The 24,861-nt window shown below is 53.7% G+C and overlaps 1 protein-coding gene across 3 annotated transcripts; it reads right to left on the reverse strand.

The window, feature by feature from the left end:
• Positions 1 to 135: 135 nt before the first annotated feature.
• On the reverse strand, positions 136 to 23,672 carry NELFA (negative elongation factor complex member A). 3 transcript variants are annotated; one of them, XM_079919898.1, is made up of 11 exons: positions 23,332 to 23,672; positions 8,043 to 8,214; positions 6,589 to 6,750; positions 4,955 to 5,044; positions 3,409 to 3,539; positions 3,250 to 3,319; positions 2,986 to 3,074; positions 2,098 to 2,209; positions 1,104 to 1,387; positions 915 to 1,014; positions 142 to 808 (listed from the first exon to the last, which is right to left on the reverse strand). In XM_079919898.1, exons 1-11 carry the CDS (start codon positions 23,539 to 23,541, stop codon positions 624 to 626), a joined length of 1,605 nt encoding a protein of 534 aa, XP_079776024.1. In that variant the 5' UTR covers positions 23,542 to 23,672; the 3' UTR covers positions 142 to 623. The 3 variants fall into 3 exon arrangements, with proteins under 3 accessions (XP_079776023.1, XP_079776022.1, XP_079776024.1); XM_079919896.1 differs by having other exon boundaries at positions 139 to 1,014; positions 23,332 to 23,641; XM_079919897.1 differs by having other exon boundaries at positions 136 to 1,387; positions 23,332 to 23,641.
• Positions 23,673 to 24,861: the final 1,189 nt, after the last annotated feature.

Genomic DNA, 24,861 nt, shown 5'->3' on the forward strand with positions numbered 1-24,861 from the left:
CCACGCCCGCACCATCCAGGAGTGACCCCTGGGCTGACCCCAACGTCACCCACCCCAGAGAGGGGCTGGGGCCCCAGAGCAGAGAGGTCGAGCTGGCTGGAAACACAGCTCTGGTGCTTTTTCTTTAGAAAAGCTGAACTTTAATTAGATAGTTTTTACAATGAAAACAGGTACCCAAGGACTGGTCTTAAATGCTCACAACGGTACAAAAGACAAATACAAAACCTGTGGGTGGTGAGCGTGTCCTGGCATCCCCCATCCCTGGGCACTGGCGGCCGTCCCCGCCCCGTTCTCAGACACACCAGGCGCCACCTTTGGTCCCTCAGCCGCGTGGGCGGGGAGAGGGGCTGCACGAGCAAGAAAGGCCCTCTCTCGCGGTCAGTGGGACTGAAGAAAAAATGAGAAAAGACGGAAGTCTAACAGGCAGAGCTGGTGCCAAGATTAGGAAGTTACACCTTTCGGGGCTAAGTTTAACATTCAGAACTGTAACACTGAATGCAAAAAAGTGTCTTAAATCACACAAAAGGGACCCATATTAAAATTTAGAAAATAAGTCCAAAACACCCCAGAGAAACTGAACCCAAAGCTCAAGTGGGCTGGGCCTCGGTGGCACGGCGGCGGCCCTAGGACGCGTTGGCCATGGGCTTGTACTTCTTGAAGCGCGTCCACTGGCCCGTGGCGTAGTTCATCTCGAAGACCGTGTCCACCAGCATGGTGGTGCTGCCCTGGCCGTCCGACTTGGGCAGGTCCTCCGTGTGCTCGCTCAGCTTGATCTGGATCACGTCGCCCTGCTCCTGGCACGGGTTCTCTGAGGGGGGCAGGGGCCGCTGGGCAGGGGCCTGGGGGCGCGGGGGCGTCCCCCACCCCCGCAGGACCCAGGCCCCCCCACCCCCCAGGGCCGGCCGCAGACCCACCTCGGGAGCCAGCCATGAAGCCCAGGATGAGGGCCTTCTCGGGCCGTGTGACCTTGTTGGCCGTCTTGAACATCTCCTGCGCGGCAAACATCTGCTCTCTCTGCAGTGGAGGAGCAGGGCTGGGTGCTGGGCCCCGGCGCCCCTGCTGTGGGCGGGGCCGCACACACACACCCCGCCCCACACACCTACCGTGAGCGACAGGTTCTTCTTGGGCTGCTGCTGGGCGGGGGGCTGGGCCTGGGCCTGGGGGGCCACCATGGCCACCGGAGGCGTCTGGGTGGCGGGGGCGACGGCTGGGGGCGTGGTGGGCGTCAGGGGCGAGGTGGGCGCCGCGGGTGTGGGCGCTGCAGGGCTGAGGCCGCTGTTGTACAGGGGCGCCCTCTGCTTGAACTGTGCCGGCAGCGCGGGGCTGGGGGCGCTCGGCTCCTCGGGGGGCCGGCTGGCCTGCAGGCTGGCTTCCCGGGCAGGCGGGGCTGCAAGCAGAGCAAGGCCTGGGGGGCGGCCGGCAGGGCCAGGGACCCCGCCTCCGAGAGAAGTGCCTGGGCCCTCCTACCCGCAGCTGGGGTGCGAGCCCCGGGCGGCACCTCTGGGCACGGGGCCCACGCCCCCGAGAGCCCCAGCAGGGAGCCAGAGGGCTCAGGCCTTCTGAGACCAGCAGGGAAGACGTCCAGGCGCTAATGGGCTCCTGGGCGCTGGCGAGGGGACGGAGGGCTGCTTCCTGGAGCCCAGCAAGCCTGCCTGACCCCCAGGCCCTCTCTGGCCACCCCCTCCCCGAGGCCAAGCTCCCCCCCGGGCAGGCGACGCTGAGCCCGGGGAGCAAACGCCTCGGGGCAGAACCCACGGATCCCCCTCCACCTTTCCTTCCGCGCCTTCTTTCTCAAACTGTAGGGCTACATGAGGACCCTGAGGCACTGTAACCTCAGCAGCCCCCCTCCCGCTCACAAACTGGGCCTCACACCTGGCACCGCACAAGGGAAGGGGCGCTGCCTGTCTGGCCCCGTGAAGGGCAAAGCAGCTGAAACCCCTGGGTTTACTTCTCGAAGCTCGTGCTGGGCGGGAGGGTCTTCCGGCCCCGGCGGCACCAGCAGAGGTCCTGACACCCAAGGAAGCACCACGTGGGCGAGTCCTGGGAAGATGCTGCTCCCTGCCTGGCGGGTGCTGCCTGCTCTGGGTGCCCGCTCACCTGGCGGGGCCTCGGAGCTGGGGATGTAGGATGAGGCAGGGACCACACTGGGCGTAGCCGGCAGGTAGCTCGTGGATGGCAGCGCAGGCTCGTTGTTCAGAGACCCGAGTTTCTAGAAGACAGAGACCATGGTTCCTCTCAAAAGCAGCCCGGGGGCTCAGCGTGAGCCTCTCCCAGTCCTGGATGGGGCCGGCTCCTCTGTGGGCCTCAGCGTCCCGGCCCAGTGTGAACCCGAACCTCCAGCCCCACAGGAGGGCCCCCACCCCCGGGAGCAGGACTGGGGGCACTGCTGTCCCCAGGGATAGAGACTGCTCCAGGCCAGGGGCCCCGCGCTCAGCAGTGCTGGACCCCAAGCGTCCGGCCCTGCCGCTGCCCCCATCCTGGAGCTGCCTTGTTGGGAGGGCGCAGGGTGGGGCGAGGCTGTCCCTGTTTGGTTAGGGACCCTCCCAAACCAGCCATCTTTGAGGTAAGAAGAAATTTTTTTTTTTTTTTAAACCACAAAAGCATATGAGAAAAGGAAGACACTCCTTTCAATAAAGTAAGAAAACACAGCTCTGCAATGAGAAGTTTCCCACCACCCAGAAATGACAGACACAGGGCGCCTGGCTGCCCAGCCCCTCCAGGCAGGCCGCACCGGCAGCGAGGGGCCTCCCGCAAGGCCGCCCTACCACCCCTGCGGGACGGGGGACGCCGAGGAGCCCTGAGCGCGTGGCGCTGTCCAAACCTGGGCCCGCGGGCACGCCAGCGCCCCGCCGGCGCCACCTCTTCTGCGTGTGTCCACGTACATACGTGTGCATCCGCGCATGTGCTCCCACGGAACGTGCCTCCGCGGCTAACGCTGGGAATGGGGGCATGTGCTCCGGCCGCCCGCGGCCCTGCAGCCCTTACCTGTGTGGACACCAGGCCGGCCGCGTAGTCGGGGGTGGCGTTCTCCACGACCGTCTCTTCCTTGGCTGGCTTCTCCACCGCCTCCGCGTCTGCGGGCAGAGCACAGGCCTCAGCGCCCCGGGCGGCGGCCCTCCCGGCCCGAGGCGGCGGCGACTCTGAGGACAGGTCTGCCCCGCAGGCTTGCCCCTCTCCAGCCGGAGGCGGTCTCCGTCTCGGTAGACGAGAGACCAGGGCCTCCGCGGGCGGACGGGCCCCAATACGCACCCAGGGTCTTCCTCCTCCTCTTGGCCTCCCGGCCGGCCCCGACCATATCCAGCTCGGAGATGTCGAGGAGCTGCCGACACAGACAGAAGCCCACCCTCAGCCCCACGGAAGGAGCGCGGCTGGTCCCGCGTGGGCGGGGCTGCCAGGGGACACGCCCACCTTCACGCCCCTCTCCTTCCGCAGGGGCGTCCTCGACGGCGGGATGGCAGTGCGGTTCCCCGCGGGGCTGAAGACGCTGGGGGCGGTGGGGCTTCGGAAGGGCGCCTGCTTCGGGATGCCTTTGAGCGGGGCTGCGGAGAGGACGGGCCGTCAGGGGGCCTCGCGGAGCGGCTACTCCGCCACCGCTGCGTATTCCGCTTGCCTGTCTCCGCCAGAGCCACCCCTGCTGGCCTGCCAAGTGCTCCCCCAGAAGTGCTGCGCCTCCGCGAGGGCAGGTGCCAGGGGCACCTCCCCGTGCCCAAGCACCGGGGCATCGGGTCGGCCTGCCCAGAAGAGCACGCCGTGGCAACCAGCGACACCACAACCAAACTGACGTCTCTGCCCAAGATGCCAAACCAACAGAGACGCCACACCCAGTCCTTTATCACCACAGACAGGACTCTCAGCTTCCACTTCTTTCTTGCACCTCGGGGTTAACAGATGTGTTACAGGCTAGAGGCCCCACGCTGCAGCCAGAATCACCCTCCCTCTTCCCCTGGGCCCGGCCCCTCATCTCTCTCAAGGGGAAGGCACCTGACACATGAGGAACGGCTCCTTCTGAAGGGGGCCTGGCCCCTTCCCCAGGCATCCAGTGCCTCCCCATTCCTGCCACTGGGCCCCGCCCCAGTGCTCAGCGAGCAGACACCAGGGCTGACTCACACCAAGATCATGTATGGCGTCCCAGGCCCGGTGCACAGGTGGCCCCTTGGCACGGCCAATGGGACAGGGCAGGGAAGCAGGAAGCACCCCTGAACCGCACCGTGGGCACGCTGGGTCGGGGCGCCCGGCCAGAGTGTGGGAAGGAAGGTGAGGGGAGCTTTGTCAGGGGGACTGGCACGTGGGGGGCAGGCAGGGACATTACAGTGAGGGCCCCACCCAAGGCAACAGCCGGCCCTGAGGAGACGGGGCTGGGCCCCCCCCAACAGTGCTGAGTCGGCCGACACCAAGACGGCAGCTCCCACCTGAGTGCTGTGGGCTGTGGGCCCCGCAGGGAGGACCCCCACGAGCCCCTCAGGCTCCCGTGGCAGCCTGGCTGCTGCTCTCACCGACCCACCTGCCCTGTCCGGTCGGCCCTGGGCCTGGGCAGCGTGGGGTGGGCAGGGAGCAAGAGGTGCGCTCCGGCCCCGAGGGAGGGACGAGGGCGCAGACCCGACGACACGACGGCGGCCCGGTCAGCCTCGAGCTTGTAGAGCCCTCGCCCCACGGAGAACCTGGGGCCGGCACGGGGCCGCAGGCGGCAGGACCTGGGGCGGAGGCGGCGGCCCATGCCCTCCACGGCCATAAGGACGAGCGAGAACCGAGACTGAGCGTCTCCCTCCAATCCCGGTCTTTCCTCATCTCAGGCGGAGCCTTCCGGACCCTCCGTAAGCGGAAGAGACCCCCTCATTTCACACAACAGAGCCGGCAGCACCGTAGGGCCCGTGGCCCAGTCAGGTCAAAGTTCAACGACTGAGCTCCCGAGGAAGGGCGAGCCCTCCCCTCCGACCCCGCAGCGGCCCGGCCTTACTCGTGGTGTCCATCTTCCGCAGCAGCCCCCGGCCCTTGGCATGGAAGGGCACCCCCGCACTCCTCTTCAGCTGCTGGGCGGTCTCGGTGGCTGTAAGACAAGGTGGCCTGCGTCAGCGCCCACCGACGACAGCGCCTCCATCCGTGGGATTTACAAAGAAGGTCGAGTTGCAAGGACTGGAGCACAGACGCTCGCTCGTCTGCTTTCAAACGTTACAACTACGCTTTCTGTGTAGGGCAGCGGTCTCCAACCTTTTTGGCACCAGGGACCGGTTTCGGTTTCGTGGAAGACAACTTTTCCTCGTACTGGGGTTGGCGGGGGATGGTTCAGGAGGTAATGCGAGCGGCGGGGAGCGGCAGATGAAGCTTCGCTCGCTCCTTTGCCCGCTGCTCACCTCCTGCTGCGCAGCCCGGTTCCTAACAGCCCGCGGTCCCGGTCCATGGCCCCGGGGTTGGGGACGCCTGGTGTAGAGAACTACACTTGCAGCAAGTAGGGCTCTGGCGGCTGCACCTCCCGGGGTGGGGGGGCGGGAGGGGCCCCGATGAAGCGTCCTCACTGGTGGGTGGTCGCCTGGCACAACCTCACCCTTCCCTTCACAGAAGCATCAACGCGAGGCAGGAAACAAGCTCGGGGAGGGACGGGAGCCCCACGGCCACCCGGCACCAGGTTCTGCCATGGGGGGCTGGGGGCAGGTGCCACTGCTGACCGCACGGAGGGGCCTGGGAGCTGCCCAGGGGGCTGGGGGCCCGGGCCGCGCACTGCCAGCTCCATGAAGCCACAGCGCAGTGCTGACCCCAGGACGCTGTCCATCCGGAACCGAGAGTCACGATGGCTGCTGTGTTTTATTGGGATTCTTTGAAAACGGGGCATTTATACGGGTTATTAATACCAACACCATAACCACTTGCAATAAAAGTTCTGCTACCAGTCAAAGGAATCCATTTCCTGGCCTTTTTCCGAGCAAGTATCTTCCATGTACATTTTAGAAACCACTACTTAAAAAAACATGAATAAAATGACCAAACATCTTTAAAGTCAAATTGAGATCATCTGCAAGAATGCGGCAGGGCTACAGGAGTTAGGACGCAGCCTCTCCAATCTCTTCCAGGCTGCCTGTCTCATCACCCGTGTGACTCAGTTGGTAGATTTCATTTTTGGAACAAAGATTACAAATACTTTAACCTGAAAATTCGGAAGTTTCTAAAGTAGATTTTTAGAACACACAGTTCAGCGTAGCAATCAATAAATTTCTAATAAAAAAAGAAAAAACTACGTAGAACTCTGTCTTTAAAAGACAGTTAGGTACCATAAAACCTAAAAGAAATCTAAAAATAAAAACTACAGACATAGGACAAAAGCATGATTTGCTCGGCAGTCAGTTTTCCCAAATTTGCTGGACCTTCCAGGCCGGGCAAGGCAGCCCCCGCTGAGGAGGGTCCCGACGAGTCCCAGTGCGCCCTAGGCCAGGCGCACCCGCCCCACACCCGCGTGCCGACAGCGGGCACTGAGTCCCAGTGCGCCCTAGGCCAGGCGCACCCGCCCCACACCCGCGTGCCGACAGCGGGCACTGAGTCCCCGTGCGCCCTAGGCCAGGCGCACCTGCCCCACACCCGCGTGCCGACAGCGGGACTCACATTTCTGCAGGAGCTCGGCCCTCAGCGTGGCACTCTTCGGCTTCCTTTTCAACTGAAAATGTTTCACTGGGGGAGTGAGGGGCCCAGCGAGGGTCGTCAGGGCGTTTTTATTCAAGTACTGGCACTCCAGCGGCAGCATGGCCGACGCCTCACACTCGTTCACTGCTCGTTCGAGAACCAACATGTTAGGAGATGCATTTCCCTTACGCAGGCCCGATTTTCACCGCTAACGTGAAAACGCACAGTTTCCTGTTTATAGCAGTGGAGCTTCTGCTTCGATCTCAGAACAGAAAACAAGTATCCACTGCCTGCCTGCCACAGGCCAGCAGTCAAGGCCACCAACCTGGGCCAAAGGTCAAGGGCAGGACAGGAGGGCTCAGCAGAATCCCTGTGGGGCTTTTTAAAGGCAGAAGCACCCGGCCCCACCCCAGATGCCCATCAGCTACGTTTGGAAGGGGCTCTGTGCACCCCTAGAGCAAGCGCCGTAGGAAGGGGAAGCCCGGGGCCATCCCGGGTTCCCCCTCAGTCCCCACGGCCCCCGCGGATGGTTTCTCCTGGACCCTCTGAATCCTGGCCCCCACAAGAAGCACCCAGGCACGTTCCCCAGGTCTGTGGGTTCACCAGGCAGTTAGACCTCGGGAGAAGGCCCTGGGTGGGGAGCACAGACCAGCGCCACCGCTGTTCTTCCTGCCCCCGGGAGGCACGCCCAGAAGCCCCTGGGCAGAAGACAGAGTAGGCCCCTCCCACCAGAGAGAGGACACCCAGGAGGGCGTGGACCTGTCTGGACCCTCATCAAGCTAATCACCAGGACAGAAACATCTTGGGTTTGCGTTCCAATGCTCTGGAAGCATCCATGTAGCTTGTGGGCAGTTACAAGTCAAGCGAAAGCCTACCGAGTAAGAGCGATCATCTCATAGTTAAGAGGAGGCACTGGCAGCCACCCCTGGGGACGGCCAGGCCACCGCCCCTGCGGGACCGCAGGGGCACAAGTTCCATCTTTAAAGGGCTGCAGTTCCAATTCTCCAAACTAGGAGAGGAATTCAGGGAGGAACAGACCTTCCCATCTTTATATGTTCTAAGTGGTTTTCAGTTCGTGTTCCAGACAAGTAAACTGCTGATATTTTCAACACACAGTTATGAGCATCTACTCCGTGCCAGGGAATGTTCTAGGCTCTGAGTGGGCAGAGCCCGTGCCCTCATGGAGCTGAGTGCGGAGAGGGGTGCGTGAATGTGAAAGATAGAGCACGTACAGTGAGGAGGGAGCCTCCGGGCTGCTCCTGTCAAAGCCTGGCCAAAAGCCAGCCAGCAGCGCCCGGGGCAGGGGCTCACGGATACAGCCAGCACGACACAGCACAGCGTGCGACACTCGCGAAGTCAAACTCATGTTACAAAAGAGGGTTTAAAGGGAGACCCATCTCCCTCCGCCCAGCGTAAAGCAAACACACCCAACCTACCCTTTTCTCTAAGTTCTCCTAAAATATCTTGAACGTTGGGATTCTGCTCTTCGAGGTCAAGGTTAAGAGATCCGGTGTCAGGAAAGGACTTCAGAATGTCGGCCACCATGAGAACCCAGGGGTCCGAGTCCAGGGTGGCGAGCTGGATGATCTCTGTGAGGGCACCCTTCATCTGCCGGGAGAGGAGAGATGGCAGTCCTTGTCGCCGACCCCACCCTGCCACCCCTGGCTCAGGTCTGTGGGGCGCACCTTTGCTCGTTCAGACACAGGAAGGAGCCCCCTTCAAGCCCGCCGGAGCTTCTGCGCGCACGGGGCGGGACCCAGTCTCTTCAGCCACCGCCCCCATGCCGGTCCTGCCCTCAGGAGAGCCCCCCCCCCGCCCCGCCCCGCCGCATGCCCACACCTCGCCGGCTGCCCCCGCATCTCCCCACCGCCTCCGGGTGCAGCGGCCCGGCAAACAGAAGGGCCGCCCAAGACGGGGGGCCGTTCCCGCCCCCTGCTGGGGAACCTGCCACTGGGGCGTCTGGGGTGTGGGGAGCACCGGGGTGGGCAGGCCAACGCCGCGGCTCGGCACCTGCGGCGGCTGGGAAGGGACTGGGTACGAAAGGCCGCCGGGAGAACAGGGGCAAGTCCCCGCACGCCCCATGGCCATGTGACGGGCTCACGTGACAGAGGAGAGCCCGCAGGAGGCCGGTCCCCCCCCTCGAGGACCTGGGGGACCTGGCTCCGGGGACAGGCCGTGGCCGGCGTGTCTGCTGCGCTCGAGGTGCCGCTTCCTCCCACAGCTGCGAGTGGCCACAGCGGCCCGCGGTCACCGCTGCTTAAGGCCCAGACGCGGGCCCAAGCCTGAATACGGCCCCCCTCGCACCTGCCCTCTCCCACCCAAGCTCCTGGTCCACCTGTCACCCCTCACCTGGCAGCTCCCCCTCGCCTGCGCTGACCCATCCATCCCCTCAGGCTCTGGCTTAACCCTCATGCCCAGCTTCCCACCACCCTCAGGAATCAGGATCCCCTCACCTGCCCCGGAAGCCCCGGCCCGCCTGCCTCCAGCGGTGGTCCAGACAGAATGCCTGGCTGAGCCCCGCATCCCCCCCAGGCGCACGCGCAGCCGAGGTCGAAGCGTCAAGGCTCTGGCATTCCCGCCTGAGGCTGGGCGCCTCCCCTTGGCCAAGCACAGGGCCAGGTGCCAGCTGACCCAACTCTAAAAGGCTGTCTCTTGAAATACATAGAAATAAGTTCTTTTGACGTGTGGCAAAAATGGTAAACGCTTATTTATTTTTTAACATTTGTGCTGGGGGCTTTTTTGATGTTTTAGAAGAATGAGCCCGTCTACCACCTTCCCCCCTGTATTCAGCTGAGCTATCAACTCTTTCCTACATTAAAAACAAAAGGCCAACAGGGAGAAGCCGGTGTACCGCAAAAACAAAAACAAAAGGCACGAAATGAAAAACCATTTTATCTGTCACTTACTATGAGTTAAAGAGTGAAAACGTGTCCCTGGCAAACTAAAATTATGTAAAAAACATAACAAAGAAGCCCCCCCCCATACCTAAGCCTCAAACTAAGTGGCTCCACCCAGATGGCAGGCTGCGCCCTCGGCAGTCACCCCAAAGCGTTAGGAACGAGAGACACACACACACTGCGCGTGAGGGGACGCCCAGGTGCTGGGGAGGGGGGAGCCTGCAAATGGAGCTGAGGTGGCCCAGCAGGAGGAGCTCCCTCCCACGCCCGAGCCCAGAACTGCAGAGGGCCAAGGGGCAGGGCACCTGGAGCCCTCTGACGCTGCCTGGGGCAGGGCGCAGGCTGTAAGATGGTGCGGCCATTAGAGAAGCCATCTGGCGCTTCCCCAGAAAGACAAACAGGCAGCTCCCTGGTGGTCTAGTGGTTAGGACTCTGTGCTCGCACAGCTGAGGCACGGGTTCAACCCCTGGTCGGGGAACTGAGATCCACAAGGCCGCACGGCCAAAATTTAAAAGAAAAATGACAAACAGATAACCACGTGAGCTAACAACTCCACTCCCAGGTACAGACCCGAAAGAACTGAAAATGTATGTCTACCCAAAAACTCACACGTGAATGGCTGGCTGTATTGGTAACAACCCAAAAGTGGAAGCAATTCCAAGGCCATCATCTGATGAATGGATGACCAAAATGTGGTTTATCTATACAACGAAACATTATTTGGCAATAAAAAGACACACGACGTGACAATGTGATGAACCGTGAAAACAGGAAGCTCTGTGAAAGAAGCCAGACCTGAGAGAGCACACGCCCGATGGCTCTGTGCGTGTGAAACGTCCAGACAGGTCACCCACAGGCCCGGGAGGTGGGACGGTGGTCCTGGGGCTGGAGTGGGGACAGGGAGTGGCTGCCAGCGAGCTAGGGGTTTCCTTCTCGGAGAGACGAAAACGTTCTGGTGTCAGGTAGCGGCAACGACTGCACAGCACTGTGATGTACCATAACCACTGATTTGTACACTTTGAAAGAATGAATCCTATGTGAGTATCTCAGTTTGAGAAACTGTATGAGGAAAAAAACAGGGGGCCATAAGGCAAGCTTAGCCAAAGCCCGCAGACGTCTCCAAAGCTGGCGTCACACCTGGGCTCCTGCCTGGAGGCAGGAGTGTCCCTGGCCCTGGCTGGGCACCATGTTCCCAGATGTCAGAAGTCCGGGTGCCCAGGAAGCACAGCTGAGCTGTCTCTGGAGGAGGCAGCCTGGCAGTGGGCCGGCAAGGACAGGCCTGTGTCCAAGGGATGGTCCCTGTCACCTGGAACACGGCTCTGGCCCTCCCTGACACGGAGCTCCTGTAAAAGCTGGGCCAGGAAGCATGTGCTTCAGTCCAGAGGAGTCACAATAGTGGAGGAACCAGCAGACAAGGAACCGAGAGTCAATCGGAAAGAGGACAGGACAGAAAACACCAATAACCGCTAGACACGCCTCTACTGAGCACACGATGTTTATGACCAGGTAGAGCGCCATGAATTTTTAAACTCTCTCAAATAAGGACATAAAGCAGAGAAATGAGTTCAAGACACAGCAAGACAACAAGAGGTAACAAAATCAATAAAAAGACCATAACTCAAAACAGACTTAAGACGTCACTAAATCTCTAAGAATGCATTACAATGACAAGGAGCCCCCCCAAAATGCCTGAATGGATGACAAGGTGTATGGATGTCATCTTTACGGTGTATTGACAAGGTGTATTGTCATCTTTATGACAATACCATAAAGACGGACACTTTCCCTCGTAAGTCTAGGGTGACCCCACTCAAGTTGCAGAAATATTTTCTTCACAGAACTGGACAATCTGATTCTAAACTTCCTATGAGAAAAGCAATAAACAAAAATAAGAAAAAAAATTTTTTTAAGGTAACAAGAGAAAGATCGATTTTACCACACATTAAAATTACAAATGCCACGTGATTAAATACGTTCCCTACCTCTCACTTTATTCCCAGATAAACTTCAAATGCATCAGATTTCAATTTGAGAAATGAGACTGTAACAGCACAGGAGAAACCACAGAAGTCTCTCTTTTGTACGACTGCTAAGGAAGAAGCCTCTGTGGTTACGATTCTAAACCAAGGAGCCACAAAAGACATGCATTTGAATTTTACTACTTAAGTATGTTTCCCATGGAAAACCACCAAAAAGCTCCAAATTCCCTAAATTAAATCAAGAGAAATGGCAAACTGGGTGAAAAAAATACTTTGCAACTCCTATCACAGGCAATTAAAAAAAAATGCACACATATATGAGTGTGTATATTTTATAGATGTCTATATATATAAAGAACAAACACACATATATAGAGATTGATCTTACGTGTCAATTTTTTAAAAGTTTACCACTAGAAAAATGATTTAACACTTTAAAACATGCAAAGGATGCTCAGCCTCATTCAACATAAGAGAAATGCAAAATAAACGGAGGAGGAGATACAATTCCCACTTCAGGGATGGGCAGGGCGGAGCCGGGTGGCCCCTGCTGGCCCGCCTGGGAGGACGGGCATGATGGCGGAGGGCTTTGTGGCACACGCTCCTGAGTCCAACCATCTCAGGCCGAACCCCGAATCTGTCAGCGCTCCCAGGACAGCCTGGGGGTGCGTTAGCAGCAGTGGCTGCAGTCATCTGGGGATTCGGCACTCGGAACAGCGTCTGGCAGGAGCGAGAACACCTCCCAGGGAGCAGGCGACCACACACTGACAAGAACTTCACTGGGCATAACCTCTACCAAGTTTATTTTATTTATTCTTTTAAATTTTTGGCCGCACGGCGCAGCTTGCAGGATCTTAGTTCCCCGACCAAGGATCGAACCCACGCCCTCGGCAGTGAAAGCATGGAGTCCTAACCACTGGACCGCTAGGGAATTCCCTCTACTAACTTTATTTTAGTGATGCTCATCACAATTTATGACGTATGTGCTTTTGCCTGAGCAATTAGCACTTCCAAGTATTTATCCTCTGGATTAGAGATCTAAGTGCAAGACGCGATACTATAAAACTCTCAGAGGAAAACATAGGCAGGACACTTTCTGACATAAATCACAGCAATATATTTTTGGATCCATCTCCTAGAGTAATGGAAACAAAAACAAAAATAAAGGAACCATGAACAAAAAGACAACCTACAAAATGGAGAAAATATTTGTAAATGATGCAACCAACAAGGGATTAATCTCCAAAATATACAAACAGCTCATAAAACTCAACATAAAAAAAACCAAATCAAAAAATAGGTAGAAGATCTAAATAGACATTTCTTCAAAGAAGACATACAAACAGCCCAAAGGCACATGAAAAGATGCTCAACATCAGTAATTATTAGAGAAATGCAAATCAGAAGTACAATGAGGTACCACCTCACACCGGTCAGAACAGCCATCATCAAAACGTCTACAAGTAATAAATGCTGGAGAGGCTGTGGAGAAAAGGGACCCCTCTCCTACACTGTTGGTGGGGATGTAAACTGGTGCAGCCAGTTTGTGGAGGTTCCACAAAAAACTAAAACTAGAGCTACCATATGATCCTACAATCCCACTCCTGGGCATATATAAGGAGAAAACTCTAATTCTAAAAGGTACACACACCCCAGTGTTCACCACAGCACTACTTACAACAGCCAGGACACGGAAGCAACCTAAGTGTCCATCAACAGAGGAATGGATAAAGAAGATGCGGTACATATATACAATGGAACATTACTCAGACATAAAAACAATGAAATAATGCCATGGATTGACCCAGAGATTATTATACTAAGTGAAGTCAAAAAAAGACAAATATTATATATTATTTATTTGTGAAATCTAAGAAAAATGATACAAATGAACTTACACACAAAACAGAAATAGACCCACAGACATAGAAAACAAACTTATGGTTACCAAAGCAGGGGAGGGAGAAATAAATTAGGAGTTTGGGAATAAAATATACACACTACTATAAATAAAAGAGATAACCAACAAGGACCTGCTGTATAGCACAGGAAACTCTACTCAATATTCTGTAATACCCTATAAGGGAAAAGAATCTGAAAAAGAATAGGTATGTATGTGTGTATGCGTAACTGAATCACTTTGCTGTACACCTGAAACACAACACTGTTAAGTCAATTATTAATATATTTCAATAAAAATAAATAAAAACTACAAAAAAAGAAGAAGAAGAAGAATTTATCCTCTAGTTACCTTGCACACCTGAGAGAATTCACTGCAGCAAAAGACAGGAAACAGCTGCATGTCCACCAACGGGACGGGAGACCAAGTAGATAAAGTAGGTCCTGTGAGGCAGGAAAAAGAATGCAGCTACGGCGTGGGCACTGGTGTGGAAGCATCACCAAGACGGAGCTGCAACTAGCGTGAATCTCTATAACGCATCCATCCTACACACACGGGGGCCCCTCCACTGAGGGCCTGGCAAAGGGGGGCATTAGGGATACAGAGACACACAAGACACACGACCTGGTCTCAACAAGCTCACAGGTGAGCACTAAAGAAACTGAGAACTCCCTTGTGTTCACAAAAACCTACTGCTACAGGTTGCACTGTGCCCCTTCAAGATTTGCTGGAGTCCTTACCCCAAGGACCTCAGAATCTGACCTTATTTGGAGACAGGGCCTTTATGGAGGTCATCGAGTTAAAATGAGGTCATTCAAATGGGTCGTAATCCAACACAGCTAGCATCCTTATAAAAAGGGGATATCTGGACAGAGATGAACACACACAGAGGGAAGATGACGTGAAGGCTCCTGTGGAGAAGCCGGTCACGGGACTAGAGCAACGCCCCTACCAGCCAAAGAACACCTGAGGCCACGAGAAGTTCGGAGAGAGGCATGGATTTGACTCCTGGCCACTCAGAGCTGTGAGACAACACACTTGCGTTGTTCTAAGACATCTACTCTGTGGTACTTTACTGCAAACTAATACAACTACCATGAGGCAACTGGACAAGATTTTACAAAAACGTTTGAGGAGAAAAAAAGGGCGGGTTAAAGATAAAAAAGACCACTGTTATGAGCTGAATGTTTGTGTCCCCCCTCAAGTTCACATGCTGAAACCCTAATCTTTGGGAGGTGACTAGGTGTGAGGGCTGGGCCTTGATGAATGGGATTAGTGTCCTTATAACAGAGCCTCCAGGGCAGGGCTCGCTCTCTCCTGCCGCTGCTGAGCACACAGCCAGAAGGCTGCCATCTGCAAGCCAGGAAGAGGGCCCTCACAAGAAACTGAATCAGCCAGCTCAGACGAACAGTTCATCGTGGGCTTTCTTTCCGTCATCCAAAATTGTAAGAAAATAAATGTCTATTATGTAAATCACCAAGTTTATGGTATTTTTGTTATGGGAGCCTGAGCCTTTAGATGAAAGAAAATCATCAGTGAGAATCCTGCCTTTAGCACTCTCGTGGTAACAAGCTTTTATGGGTCTCTGGGGGAGACAGATGCAGAGTAAGTGAGGGGCTTCCAGTTCTTGCCAAGAGGGCAGACTGGCGTGGGCTGCTGGAACACCACACACACAGACACACGTGGCACCGCAAATCCACAAGAAAAGGAGAGTTGGCTTGCATTTCAACGCATGGCTGGGAACCCTGGGCTCAGAACAGAGAAAAATAACACCTTCTCCCCATCCACCCACACCAATGAGGTGTAGTACTGAGGCATTAGACGTGGATCTCTGAACAGGAGAGCTACAAAGTGAGGAGAAACAAAAGCAGCACAGTTAATGACTTCTTAAACAAAACTTCAAAACACAAACCATGAGCCAAAAACATATTACTGTGCATTAAAGGAAAGGTGATGAGCAAATGGGAAGTCTAGCAGGCAGATGGATCTGTAATGTTCAAAACCAGCAGTGTTCCACATTAAAATATACAAAGAGGCCCCGCAAACCAACAAGAGGATAGCAACCCCAATAAAACACAGGCAGGTGTTATTAATGGGCAACCTACAAAGAGGAAATCTGAGACGGCAACGAACCCAGCCACAGATACCTCAAGTGAACTGGAAAAAAACCCAAATGAACACACCGCAGCACTTTCCAACCACTGATTTGCAAAAGCAGAAAAGTGGACAAGGCCAAGTGCTGGGGGGTGAGGGAGATCGCACAGGTGCCCACAGTGCGGGCACGCAAATACCTTCTATGACCCAACAATCCCGCCCCTGGGCATAGATTCCAAGTATGTGTTCACAGCCATCCACGGGTGAGGAGCTTTGCGTCACAGCATGATGCTGTTGTGAGCTGGGGGCAGCCTGCTACCAGTGCTGGAGGGCGGCATGCATGGGGGTGGCAACAGTCGGGGTGCAGCTGAGCAGGTCAGGAGCTGGCACACTTTTCTGTAAAGGGCCAGAGACTGACTATTTCAGGCCCTGGGGGCTACGCAGCTCTGTCTCATCTTTTTTCACTAACCCTTTAATAATGCTCAGAACATTCTCAGTTTACAGACTGCAGAGAAAACAAGCCACAGGCCTCAGTTTGCCAACCCTAGGGTTAGATGAACGCAACACAAGTGGATGTTAAAAACACATTTTGTTTACAAACACTGAGATATGTAAGACAATAGAATTTATACCAGTTAAAAATACATGCACCCCCCCACCCCAATTTGAGCAAACACTTCACCAGAGAGGCCCAGCACCTTTAGTCACCATGGAAATGTCAACTGAAACCCACTAGAGTGTCTGCATTAAAAAACCCACCATGCCCTCCACACTCCTCTGGGGATACTGAAATGACACGAGCACCCTGGAAAGCAGTCTGGCAGTCTCCTATCAGGGGCCTGCCCGTCCTCTCCCAGGCGTCTCCTCTAGAGAAATGGCGACAGTCCACACAAGGACCTGTCCATACGTGTAAACACGTCCATTCAGAGGGACACTGCTCGGCAGGAAGAGTTACGAGCTACTAACACACGTAACACAAGCGTGAACTCAAGATAAGGGTGCTGAGCGAAAGCCAGACAAAAACAGCACTATTAATATAACATTCCAGGAAATGCCAGCCAAGCTATGGAGACAGACAGGAGATCGGTGATTACTCAGCAAGGGAGAGGGACACGAGGGTTACAAAGAGGCAGGAGGAGGATGTTATCTTCACTGTAATGGTTTTACAGGTGTGCACATGTCACACTGTACACTTTCAATATGTTTATGTCAATTATACTTCAAATGAAAAAAAGTCCCTAAAAACAATACACATTTTTAAAGAACACTCACAAAAAAACACGTAATAGAACAGAACAGGGCAAGTTGCCACCTATGGGGAAAGTGGAGTAGGATGCGGGAATAAAACAGAGAAGCTAAACAGAAGAGACTTTGAAAGGGAATCAGTAAATAAGTTTAACAACAGAATAAGAAAGAGACGGAATAAGTCTGATGCTACCCAGATCATAACAGGCAGGAAAAAAAACGGCTTGAAAACACCAAAGAGGCTGCACAGAAAAGGGAGGGAAGTCTCCCACACACCTGACTGGAGATTCAGAGAGAAAGGGAACAGAAACTGGGATCAAGGCAAGGTCTATAGAGGAAATTGTTAAGAATTAACAGATGAAAGATAATCACAATTTCAAGAAGCCCAACAAACTTTGTAGGACAAATTTTTAAAAATTTTTTCACCAAAACACATCCTAGGAAATTGCAGAACTACAGAGTGAAGCCACTGTCCTGGGCCAATGGGCCCAAGGCCCTCAGGGGCAATCCTATGGCCTAACATCAAGTTACTGACTCGCTGGGACCACTGGAGTCCCACGCCAGAGGCACTATGGGCATCTGACCACAGAAAGGAAATGACTGAGGTACTTGACTCTGGGGGACAGTGGAGTTTAGGTACAATTCCAATGAAGTGGCGAGTCTGTGTGTAAAAGGTCAGTGTCAGAACTGCCAGGTGGACCTGGGTCCAGTTTCCTTAGAAACAACAACAGTGAGAGACGTGGGTGTCATGCTCACACAGCCCTTATCCGAGCCTCTGCACCTGGGGTGGAAACTGAGGCTGCTTCTTTGTGTCAAAGTGTCTTAGATCCTCCAAGCAAAAGTGGGGTGTTTCACTATTACTGATATGACTTTAAACAGTAGTTTCCGAGAGTCTGTGATTTTCATTATTTTAAAATTTTATTTATTTATTTATTTTTGGCTGCGTTGGGTCTTTGTTGCTGTGCGCGGGCTTTCTCTAGTTGTGGTGAGAGGTGGCTTCTCTTGTTGCGGAGCACAGGCTCTAGGCGCATGGGCTTCAGTAGTTGCAGCACGTGGGCTCAGTAGTTGTGGCTCACGGGCTCTAGAGTGCAGGCTCAGTAGTTGTGGCACACGGGCCCAACTGCTCCGCAGCATGTGGGATCTTCCTGGACCAGGGCTCGAACCCGTGTCCCCTGCGTTGGCAGGCGGATTCTTAACCATTGCGCCACCAGGGAAGCCCAAGTCTGTGATTTTTAGACCACAGAGTTTCTCAGTGAATAAGGCAGCCACAGTGATTAAAGGGCATGCTGTGACAATTCACAACTGTGACATGTCCTCGGGGAAACACTGTTTCTTATTCACTTGGCAGCTGGCCTGACCTGTTACCCCAGGTGATAAATATGCAGCTATCCCAGTCACTGATCCCTGGAATCCCTAGGCTTCCCACAGCAGTCTCATGAGTTGGATAATTTTACATATTAAAGAGTTACCTCAGGCAGCCCTAAAACTCTCCCTAATACTTCCTTTGGTGGCAATGCTAAGGACTTGGACAAGAGGGGTCACTGGTTTTATCAGTAGCAGCATTTACAGGTTCCTCAAAGCCCTTTCAAGTATAGCTAAAACATTACTAAGTCAGTATTTACATTTTACGACACTCTGTAGTTAGCAAAACACCTCATGTACATCGCCTCCTGACATCATTCTTACTTCCTGGACCAAATTCTAAATTCTTTGAGAGCAGGGGCCCTAAATCACTTCTGTACCCCTCACTGAATAAACTAAAATACTGGACCATTAAAATCTCTTTTCCTCTTCCCTCCTTTTAGTTAACAACTGTTGCTGACTTAGCTTTTAAGAGAAATAGATACATCACAAAACAAGTGAACTGGTTTTGAGATTTCATTAAGAAACTCAAGTTGTAGCAGACGCTGTGTACGATGTTTACTTTTATATGTCCCGGCCAAGGGGTCAAAAGTTATTCTTGGTGTGTCTATGAGGATGTTTCTGGATGAGATTAGCATCTGAATTGCACAGACTGCCCTCCCTAATGTGGATGTCCCTCATTAAATCAATTGAAGACCTGAACAGAACAAAAAGGCTGAGTAAGATGGAACTCCTGCCTGACTGTCGAGCTGAGACTTTGGTCTTTTCCAGTCTTGGGACTTGGATGAAATCCTGGCTCTTCTTGGGTCTCCGACCAGCTGGCTTTTTAGACTGGAACTACACTTTAGCTCTCCTGGGTCTCACACTTTCTGGCTGCAGCTCCTGGGACTTTTCAGGAGGCTTTTGTGAGCCAATTCCTTTCAATAAAAACCAGCATCTCTCCCCACTCCCCCGCCATGTGTTATATATACGTATACGTAAGGTACACACGCATCCTATTTGTTCTGTTTCTCTGGAGACCCCTGGCTAAGACAGTGCAGAACACACACAGCCCAGCCATCTAGTCCCCCTGTATCTATGGTCCTATGTAAAAAAGCTTCATCTTCAGAATGTTATCCCCTAAGGCATCAGACCCTTAAGAAAGATAATTAAAATAGCTAAGTGAATTGGGATGTTTTGGAAAGTTTGTTTTGTTTTGTTATTAACACTGAATATATACTAAAAATGCCTTTCAGAAAACTAAATTATCCAGAATGGCCTAGTTCATTTTCAACCTAGCTAAGCAAGTTCTTCATTATAATTTCTTGTAATGCAGACAGAATCCAAGAACAAACTATGTATTTTTAAAAATCACTGAAAGAAAGCTGGTATACCTATATCAATGCTGGACAAAAGCAGACAGAACATTACCAACTACAGAGACCGCTATATAAAGACCCACGGTTCAGTCCACAAGGCAACAGTAACAATTCCAAACTTGTGAGCACCTGATAACATCACCTCAAAATGCAGAAAGCAAGTTGATAAAACTATAAGGACTGACAAATCCATAATCACAACACAGATAAACACATCCCCTCATTAACTGATAAATCTTTTTAAATCAGTAAGAATACAGTAGACCTGTACAACACGATTAAAAGAATTTGACCGAATGAACATATACTGGGCAATGGATCACAAAACTTGATCATAAAAATGCTTCTGAAACTCACTTGCAATGTTTACAAAAACTGACCATATATTTTGCCATTAAGCAAATCTTAAATTTCAAATGACTGAAATAATATAGACTATATTCACTGACAAGCACTCAATCCAGCTAGAAATCACTAGTAAAAACATAACTAAAACCTCCCTCCCTCCAATGTATGGAGATTAAGAAACATTTCTAAATTACAAAAGGGTCAGTGAGGAAATCATCATAGAAATTACAAAATATTGTGACTTGGTAATGAAAGCACTATCAAAACTCGTAGGATGCAGTGATTAGAAAATAACCAGGACTTCACTGGTGGCACAGTGGATAAGACTCCGCGCTCCCAATGCAGAGGGCCTGGGTTTGATCCCTGGTCAGGGTTCGAACCCTGGGTTCGATCCCTGGTCAGGGAACTAGATCCCACATGCATGCCGTAACTAAGAGTTCACATGCCACAACTAAGGAGGCCGAATGCTGCAACTTAACTCCCAGTGCAACCGAATAAATAAATAAAATAACCTGTGGGACCTCCCTGGTGGTCCAGTGGGTAAGACTCTGCACTCCCAATGCAGGGGGCCCAGGTTCGACCCCTGGTCAAGGAACTAGATCCCACATGCATGCCGCAACTAAGAGTCCGCAGGCCGCAACTAAGACCCAGCACAACCAAAATAAATAAATAACCATTTTTTAAAAAATGATAAGAGAATGTTATTATCTACTTTATGCTAATACATTTGAAGTTTTAATGCCAAATCACTAGAAAATATATAATATCCAGAAAAGTTTACTTACGAAGAACATAAAACCAAGCATCAACACTAAAATATGTTCCCACAAAGAAAATCCAGGCCCCCAGATGGCTTTACCACTAAGTTCTACCAAACATTTAGAAAGAAATAATTCCATTGTTAGACAAACTTTCCAAAGAAGGGGAAAATAGAAGATACATTACCACTCCTTTTATACGGGTAGCATAACTTCAACACCAATATCTGACAAAGACAGTCTGGGAAAGTAAAATTAGAGGTTAATCGCACCCATGAACACAGATACAAGATTCCTACGCTAAATACCAGAACAACATAATCCTACATATAAAATGACCAAGTTAGGGATATGCCAGGTTGGTTCACAGCTAATGCTATTCTGGGACCTCCCTGGTGGCGCAGTGGTTAAGAATCCGCCTGCCAATGCAGGGGACACGGGCTCCATCCTTGGTCTGGGAAGATCCCATGTGCCGCGGAGCACCTAAGCCCGTGCGCCACAACTACTGCGCCTGTGCTCTAGAGCCCGCGAGCCACAACTACTGAACCCCACATGCCTAGAGCCCGTGCTCTGCAACAAGAGAAGCCACCGCAATGAGAAGCCCGCTCACCGCAACAAGGAGTAGCCCCTGCTGGCGGCAACTAGAGAGAGCCCGCCCATCAATGAAGACCCAAGGCAGCCAAAAAACAAAAACAAAAACAAAAAACACAATGCTATTCTGTAAATGTGGCAAACTATATGTCAACAGACATTATAAACATTGGATAAAATTCAATATTCATTCATTCACATCTACTACAATTGTTACCCCCAAACCGGGTTCACCTCTTGATGAGTGTTGAGCCAAAAGACACAACCAAGCCCAAAAGAAGGAAGGATGTATTCCTTGCAGCCAGTAAGGGGAACAGCAGGATCTTTCCCAACGCCAAAAGTGAGGACGTTTTAAGCTAAGGGTACATGCATATTCATGAGGGGGCTTTGGTGGTTGACGGAAGTCACATGGCTCAGTGTCAGCATTCCATCCTCCGCCTGGGTGGGGGTCTTAGTTCTTGCAGAACTCAAAAGATGTGTATCAGATTATTACTTACATCCCTGGAGGAAGAACTAGGACTCAGCTTTATCGCCGAACTACCATTTCTTAACTGCTTTTCCTTTGTTCCTGCATTCTCTCACTTCCCTTAAGATCCTTAATTACTGAGACCTGTTCAAGGGCAAGCATTGTGGCCAGGCTTCGATCCCAACACGGCTTCGGCCAAAATGGCTTTTTCTTATTTAACGTTTTGGCCATGAGCTCAGGACAAGTATGGTTAATAAACAGGTTATGCGGGAGACAAACTTCCACCCACCCCAGGCCAGGTTCTTGGAGCACTCTGCACAGGAGAAAGACTCTGTATAGGCGGAAGGCAAAACTGGACATCTCTGACAAGACAACAGGGAGTTCCCTCCCCCGGCGTCCCAGCAGGGAAGCATATCCTAAGAGTACACCTGCTTAGTTACGGCTAAGAGCTTCTGTGACTCTGAAGGCTCCATGGAGAAAGCTAAATCAAGACACGACTGGAAGAAATCTGCAACATACACATCCGAAAAAAGGCTGCTATTCAACATTTATTCTTTAAAAAACTCCTACAAAGCGGGAATTCCCTGGAGGGCCAGTGGTTAGGACTCCACGTTTCCACTGCTAGGGTTCAATCCCTGGTCCGGGAACTAAGATCCTGCAAGCCGCGCAGTGCAGCAATAAATAAATGTTTAAAAACTAATAATAAACAAAACTCCTACAAAGCAATGAAAAAAATACATCGGGGGAAAATTTTTTCTTGAACAATTAACAAAAAAGAACATCAAATAATGAATAAGCACATGAAAAGATGCCCCACCATAGGCATACTCAGAGAATGGAACACTTCAGCAGTGAAAATTACACCACAGCGGGGCTGCAGGTTGGATGAATGTGTCAAGGTGTCAACAACACGAAGAAGACAGACACACCCACATCACTCACGCGAAACACACGATATGATACCGTAACATTAAGTTCAAGCCAGGCAAAACCAAACTGTACTGCTGAAAAACGCCTATACAACTGATAAGTCACAAGGAATGGCAGAGAAGTGATCACCTCCCAAAGTGAGCGAGGGGAGAGGGCAAGGGTTATGACCCGGCACAGGTGGGGGAGGTCTCTGGACACAGCTTTATTGTTTCTCTTGTACACGTTATATATAAAAGAAACAACTATCAACTATAATAACGAGGCAGTCACTGCAACAGTAGTTGGGGAACGTTTAAACAACTACGGCGCCTCAACATTTTGAAAAACTACTTACTTTGCGCACAAAGCGACACAATTTACCGTTAAGGAAAACAAGCAGCGAACAAGTCGGACAGACCCACTGATGAGAACGATGCAAGAACACGAGCGTGTGGCAAGAACCCAGAACGCAGGGTGACCGAACCGGGTGGGTACCCCGACAGGCGAAAGCAAGAAAACCGAGGTGGGCGCTGAGCCCGAGGCGGGCCCCCGACAGCCCGACCCCCCTCCCCCCGTCCGGGCACCTCGCCCGCGGCTCCGACAGGTGCAGGCGGGCGGCTAGGGCTCGCGTCCACCGCGGGGGGGCGGTGAGGAGGGGGAACGGGTCCGCGAACTGCGAGGGTCCGAGGGGCGGGAGGGGGGAGGGGAGGGGACGGGAGCGGGGGAGGAGGGTCCGCTAGGGCCGGCGTCTCGGGTCCCGGGGAGGCGCGGCCCCGAGGGGGAGGCCGGCCCCGCGTCCGCACCGCCGCCCGCCTCACCTCGTCCACCGTGCGGCGCGGGAGGTGCAGCGTCCCGAGCAGCAGCTTGAGCTTCACGGCCGACGAGAGGCCGTGGAAACAGAGGCGGATGTTGTCGATAACCGCAGCCGTGAGCAGGGACGCGATGCTGGGCGGCGCCCACAGCTCGTCCGTGGCCCCCAGCTTGTTGTGCAGCCACAGGCCCGTGTCGCTCTCCCGCATGGACGCCATCTTGAGGGGGAAAAAGCCGGCCACCGCCGAGCCGGCATCTTATGAGGACACCTACGCGCCCGCGGCGAGGACCCTCAACATGGCGGCGCCCGCAGGGCGAACGGCGGTGACGTCACCAGAGGAGGCGGGGCCTCGGAGAGACGCTTCGCGGCGGCGCGAGGACCGGCCGTCGGCCGCCGTAACGTAACATGGCGTCGCCCGTGGCCGGATCTCGAGGGCCGCGGAAGATGACGTTAGCAGAGGAGTGGGCTGGCTCGGCCGACCTACGTCCCCTTCAGCCCTGAAGTGGACAGAACCCCGACGCGGCGGCTGGCGAGAGCCCCCGCCCCTCCACGGACGGCCGCCGGGGGGCGGCCAGGACGCCGGGGTCCCGCGCCGCTGGGAGCGAGGTTGTCGAGGTCAGAAAGTCATTTAGGGAAATATTTGCCAAATAGAGTCGGGTGGGGTCCAGCTCTCGTCCGTTCCCTAGACAGCCCGCGTGCGCTGACCACCTGCGACGTGCCTGGCACAGTTCCAGTTGCTGGGGACACAGTGGTGAGCGAGTCGGGCCCAAACCTTCGCCCTTGCGGGGTCGGCGATCCAGAGGAGGCGGGCGAGGGGACCGAGTGACGGGAGTGCCGCATACCCTGCACATCAGGCCTGCAGGCTCCTGGGCGAGCTTTCTCAAGCCTGGCAACCTCTCTGGTCCCCAGTGCTTTGTCCCAAGACAGAACTGAGTGATGACGCCCGCGGCTGACCCGCGTCCTCGGGCTTAGCTGCAGGCGACCTTCTCCAGGTACCGCGGCCCCGCACCTACCGGGTCTGGGCCTGCCCTTTCCAGATGCCAGAACGGGGTGGGGGGGACACCAGCGGTCCTGCCCCCAGGGAGTCAGCCCTGCCTTGGGAGGCGGTTCTTACCAGCCACAGACCCCAGCCAGGCTTGTGCATAATCAAGGACAGCACAGAACTGGGGCTTCAGCCCACAGCGGTGCCCTCTCCCTGGAGGGAGGGAGCTCCTGCCTGGCCAACCCCTTTGTTCACCCCTTTGTTCCCCGCAGGCCGGCTTCCTTGCCTGCGCCCAGAGATCTGTGTCATAGCGCAGAATCGGGCTAGTACCTCTTGTGGATGAGGACAGCAAACTTGGAGGTGCTCCCAAGCTTGTTGGCAGACCGAGAGGGGTGGGGACTGGTGTACCAGGCGTGGCCGGGGCCCTTTTCCGAGGAGGGCACGCTGCCCCTCAAGTGAAAAGAAGTCGCATGCAGTGAGCAGGAGGAAGGGTGCCCCAGACAGGGGGCAGCTCGTGGTGCAGGGGGGGCCCCCAGCCCGGTCTCCTGGTTCCTC

Source organism: Stenella coeruleoalba (assembly GCF_951394435.1).
Source record: "Stenella coeruleoalba genome assembly, chromosome: 4".
NCBI lineage: Eukaryota > Metazoa > Chordata > Mammalia > Artiodactyla > Delphinidae > Stenella > Stenella coeruleoalba.